At 41.4% G+C, this 5,916-nt stretch overlaps 1 protein-coding gene across 7 annotated transcripts in view; it reads right to left on the reverse strand.

Moving 5' to 3' along the window:
- RGS6 (regulator of G-protein signaling 6) overlaps positions 1-5,916 on the reverse strand; it is a 279,108-nt gene that overhangs the window by 107,609 nt on the left and 165,583 nt on the right. For all 7 annotated transcript variants that reach the window (XR_001864479.1, XR_001864478.1, XM_017742089.1 and 4 more), the window contains one exon: positions 2,885-2,984. Coding sequence is in view for 5 of the 7 variants with exons in the window: in XM_017742087.1 (XP_017597576.1) it covers positions 2,885-2,984 (100 nt within the window). In the remaining 2 variants the exon portion in view is untranslated. The remainder of the gene's footprint in view (positions 1-2,884; positions 2,985-5,916) is intronic.

Consider the following 5,916-nt stretch of genomic DNA (forward strand, 5'->3'; position numbering starts at 1 on the left):
CTTCCCCTGGTATTCAAACTTTAAATCAAACACCCACTTCACTGTACTATAAACAGAGCTGCCAGTTTGGAGCATCAAGGCACTCCTGTAATATTTATTTTCCTTTAAGATTTTATATTTCTCCTGTGAAAAGCAATTACAATAGAAGTGTCAAGCAAAAATACATTCCTGTTAATCACAGTCACTGTGAGCCTGCCAAGTAAATCACATCTCAGAGTTGCTGTTCCATTTTTCAGGTAGAAATAAAAACTGTGTGAGAATGCCATGGTCTAGAATTGAGCTCTTCCCAAGAGGAGGTACAAAGTTTTTGAAAATACAAGTTCTTCTCCTGTGTTCATGACATTGTGTGGAATTAGACAAGCACTAAAACTGAGTGTCCAATGACCGTAAGAGTAATTCAGGTTGGAAGGATCCTCTGAAGGTTGCCTAGCCCAACCTTCATGCAAAGCAAGGCTAAATGCACAGTTAGGTCAGACTGCTCAGTTCAGCCAGGCCCAGGGGTTTCTGAACAGCTGCAAACCACTGGTTCCACAGCTTCTCCAGGACACTGGGCCCATGCTCAGCTGCTCTGACCATGAACAATTTTCTTCCTATATCCAAATATAGTTGGGATTTCTTTCCCTGCAACTTGTGTACATTGTCTTTGGTACTTTCACCATGCACTCCTGAGAAAGGATCTGACCCTGTCTTCTCTCATTCCCTACAGCTTTTCCTTCCCCAGACTGAACAAACCTCATGTCCTCAGCTTCCATACAAATGTAGGTGCTCCTGTCTCTTCACCAATCGATCACAGTCACTGATAACATTTATACATTTCTTTTGGTTTTGGTCTACAAATAGGCACCTCTACGCATCTGAAAAGACAAATAACAAATGGTGAAAACTTTGGGCTCTCCACTGGGCTGTTACTTTCCCATACTTTTCAAACTCAGAGGCTTCATGCACTGTCCATGTGTCACAAGGGAGCTGCCTTAAAATAACCTGGAGGGAATGGTACTGAGCTTGTTCCCCTCCAAATCTGAGAATTTCTATGGGCTTTGAAGAGAGGTTTTGTTCTTATTTTATCTTCATCTTTACACAATTCTTTGTGTTGTGAAAACTAGCCATTTCAAGATGATGCAATCGCAACTGCTGTTCCAAAACTGAGTGCAAGGGAGCAGTTTTCATCACACCAGAGAGCTGCTAACCATGGTTTAAAAATGCTGTGAGGCCTCCTGTTTCCTTCTGAATAACACGTGGTGGCTTGGTGATTAGATCAATTACCTTTATAATGCTATGAATTTTAACTGGAATATCAGAAACCTCTTTTAGCTGAGTCAATCTTAAGACATCAAGTCTGTGTATTGCAGACTTGAGCTTATGGAATGGGTTTTCAAATCAGATAAATGATTATTTTCCCCAGGAACCTTCAGGAACACTTAGTTCATACTTGATCCAGCCATAACCTGGAATTTAGTAACGCAATTTTCACATCTCCTTTTAGAGCCATGTTTCTTTTCCACTGTAAAACCCTAACTGTGCAACTGCCAGTTAGAGAGTCACCACCCTGAAATCAATTTCAATCAGAAGAGCCTGTTGCTCAATAAAAAGAAATTGACACTGAGATGCATTTAAGTATAAACGTCAGTCCAATTTCCATATTCACTGATTATCCCCAAGAACCGTGTAGATTTGTATTCCATTCCCATAGCTTAAGCTGGACTTACAAGGAAATCAAAACACACTCTTGAATTAATCAAAACAACTTTAAACTCCGTTCAATCCAACCATTTTTACAGCAAAAAAATTTTTAAGTCCTTCAGCTCACATACACCCCTCTGCAATGGCTTGGCAGCAGCTGCACTGCCACCATCCCTGTTGACAAGAGGTATTTCCCCATTACATTACAAAAGGATAAAAATCCCAAGAACAAGAAAAGTCCCTTTGAATCGCCCATCTTCTCTCAGTTTTTGGTGCTGTCTATATGGAACAACGCAACTTTTGCATTTTTTGTGACCATTTGAATTTTACTGCAGCGAACTCACAGTCACAGAGAATGATGCCCTTCATTTTTCAGAACAGGAGGGGAAACTTCTCTAAACAGACAGTGTATGTATCTGGTCTGATTTGGAAAGAGACTCTGCAAAACAGAAAACTGTATTTGTTTTACAAAGATACACAGCATTGTAAATCTCAGGAGTAGCTGGATATCTCACACTGGACAACAGTCTTCTGGTGGAGAGAGGGGAAATAGTAGTTTTGTAACACTGTAGTCAATACTACAATTGAGTCAGTGAAAACAGGTACCAGAAACCCAAGTACAATGCCTCCATACAATTTACATCACCCTGAATAAACTCATCACCTATCAATGGCACAGATCTTCATTGTACTGGAAGATACTCTGTCTGGAAATACATGGAGGAATGGTTTTGTACTCTGACTCCCCATTTCTGCACCATCCACACTTTTGTATATAGAGCTTTATCAAAGCAGCACACATGCATAGAAGGTATTTCTTATTCCTCTACCTGTGATCAAAGTCCAGTAAGAGAATCCGGGTATGAGTGAGGAAACAATTTCAACTTTCTTTCCTGACCTCTTCTCTAAGATTGTCCTTCCCCTGTCATAGGGAATGACACTTACTGGCCATACTCTGATAGCCGCAAAAACTACATAACACTTTTTAATAACTCACTCCAAAGAAATATAAATGCTTGTTTACTAAACAGAACTAAGGCACCTTTGTTCAATACTTCAGCCTGTAACAGAATGACATATAGAAAAATTAAGCAGAGGGGGGCATTTTTTCCTCACATTCCTTCTTTTCTGTGGCTTTAATATGTTTGTTTAGAGCCAGCAAGTACCAGCTCACATTCTCTTCTCTGCCAGCTGGGGTTCTTACCGGTGACGACACTGGGGATTTTGGACAGAAAGCTCTTGACAGTGCGGATGGGAACTCCACCTGTTTTGTCATCCTGCATTCTTGTAACGATGTCTTCAATCTGTCAAAAGAAAGGGAAGACTTGGTGGTTTATGCAATATGGTGACTTTAACGCTTATATACCATGAGTGCTTTGGAGCCCTGCTGGTAGAATGGGCTTCAAATACACCATTGTGTATTACTGCACAAACACAGGTAGAGACACAGCTACCTGCCCAAATTCAAACCCTGAGATCAGAAACCATGAGACAACATAGACTAGCTTTGAAGGCAGTGGTCAGATACTGACAATCCAACTGCAACTGCACTTCTTTTGCTGACCAGTGGTGATAGAAAGGTGCTGTTTGCTCCACAGATGAACTGGGTTGCACTTCAACCAGTTTAAGGAGGTTCACATCCAATCCACTTTCCCCTCTGCTCCCACGTTTGTTTGAATCCTCAATACTATAACCTTAGGAGAGCTTTCATTTTCCAAAGAGTCCCAGACAGTCACCAACTGCTTATGGCTTGAGAAGATTGGAAGATGGAACAGCTGCAGGAGGACTTCCCCTGCCTCGTTTTGTTTGCTAGGATGGTACATGCCCATGGTCAGCATACAAAGTAAATAACCAAAAGCAAAATGATTGTAGAGAAGAACTTGTTGGATTTCCACAGCCAAGCTACCTTTTAGTTCCCAGGCACACACATAACCCACCACATACAGAAAAAAACATGATCATCTTCAAAAGCCATGGCAATCAGAGGATCCAGTTACTGGGGGAACGAGCTTAACCCTCCTCCTGCTTACTCTGAAATGGGAAGGGATTTTTGCTTCTTTTAAGGCTACTCCCCATGCATTTACTCGAAGGCAATGCCAGGGAGAACAAAAAGCTGAACATAAACACAGTGCAGAAATTCAGTATCTCCAAAAATTCTCTTCAAGCTAATAAGGACTCAGAAGCCCAACAAAAATAGGCCCAAAGCTGTTGTCTCTGTTAGCTCAAGCAGTCAACAGCACAGCCCCACCCACTGTTGTTGACAGGTGGCCAAGGGCAGCCAGACAGGGAGCACAGCTCTGATTTTACCTAAAGATTTCCTGCTCACAGATGCTACAGAACAGAGCCACAGCAGAGAGGTTACACCATGGGAGCACAGCCCCTCTCTCTCCTACAGGCACAGCCTAAGAGCTCAACATGCTCTCTCCATTTCTGGGAAGCCACTTCATTTACATATGCAAGTGAGTTTTTTTCACAGATTTAACACCTACATTTCAAAACAAGTTTAATTTCAAGTCTTCCCGAGGTGGTAAGACAATCTCCCAGCCAACTTCAGGCACTGAATTTGATCACTGTGTTTTTAACCTCAGGTTACCACTTAACTGAACTGTTCACACCTTGTTTATATATTACTTTTAATTTAACACATCGTGAACAAATTCTCAGTGGGAATGAAGTCACAAAGATGAAAATATCCGGACATATTCAATATATTACATGAGCTTTGGGTACTTACACAGTTAACTTGTGATAAAATAATGATACTTTCCCTCAACGAATCACTATGAAAATTAATACTCCTTTTCTCCTTTGCCAGAGCCTCATGCAGAGTTTGCTGATCAAAGCATTGGGCTTTTTCCCAGTCTGAGGATATCTGGAGAAGTAACTGCTCATCTCTGATACCCGGAGGGTATCTGGAAAAGTAACTGCTCCACTAAAGAGTGGACAAAAAGCATTTCATTTTGTTGAGAGGAGCCTGACAGCATCACTTGTTATCAGAGTTGTTAGCAACCCAGACCTACAAGGCTACAGTGCTCCAACATCAGACCTATCGGGTGACAGGGCAGCTCAGTCACCTGTGAAGGGTGGACCAAGAGCCACAAAATCTCAGAATGGGTCAGGCTGAAGGGGACCACAGTGGGTGATCTGGTCCAACCTCCCTGCTCAACCAGAGTCATCCTAGAGCACATGGCACAGGATAGCATTTAGATGGTTCTTGAGTATCTCTGGTGAGGGACACAGGTCAGCCTCTCCGGGCAATCTGTTCCAGTGCTCAGCCACCCACACAGTAAAAAACTTTTCCTCGTGTTCAGGTGGAACTTCCTATGCATCAGTTTCTGCCTATTGCCTCTTACCCTATTGCTTGGCACCATTGAAAAGAGCCTGACTCCATTCTTAGTCTTAAACTTCATCCAAGAAGGTCAGCCAGACTAGGAACTGCTTCCGCAAGGCAATGAAAAACCCTCTGTGTTACCAACTACTTATGTGTCTTCATCTGTAGGTACTTGCAGCTGACATCAGAGAAAGATTTTTCCATGCATATTAGGAGGAAGCTACTTTGAAATGTGTTATGAGTACCCTATGTCTCCAAGGAACACTTAGAGGCTTCAAGAATCATGAGAATAATGTTTGGTAAAACTGTTGTTTTCTCTTTTTTTATTTGAATGAAAAGTTCAGAATGAAAAATGAGATAAAATAATTAATTCAATGCAGGAAAATTAACTTTTTACTCTTTTGCTCACTATAAGCTAGAGGAACACCAGCATGATTTATTCCATTAACACTCCAAGTTCAATTTCAAGCAAAATAAAACTTTAATTAGCTTAAAAGAAAGACATATTATTTTTATGTAAACTATTCCACATTTCAAGCAATCAGGCAGGCACTGGTGTCTCAAATGGGGTCATTAATTTCAGTTTCAGCTACAATTACAAATACCTACTACATTTTTAAATAAAAAATAAACAAAGCTACCCTAGAGAGAACTCCTTCCCAAAAGGCTCCTTCTTACTCTTGCCTTCTAGCCTGACTACACTAGGGGCACTTACTGCTCTCCTTATTTCTAGTTGTTGGATGTTTCTTTTCTCCTTTCCTTTCTACTCAAATACCACACCTCCGTTCTTTCCTCTCTCTCATCTGATCCAGACATGACTACACATGTCATCCTCCTACAGCATGCCCAGAATTTTCAGTCTGCTGCCCAAGAGCCCACAGGATTACAAGACCCTGGTTGTACAC

This window comes from Corvus brachyrhynchos, unplaced genomic scaffold, assembly GCF_000691975.1.
Source record: "Corvus brachyrhynchos isolate BGI_N302 unplaced genomic scaffold, ASM69197v1 scaffold115, whole genome shotgun sequence".
In the NCBI taxonomy this organism is placed as follows: domain Eukaryota; kingdom Metazoa; phylum Chordata; class Aves; order Passeriformes; family Corvidae; genus Corvus; species Corvus brachyrhynchos.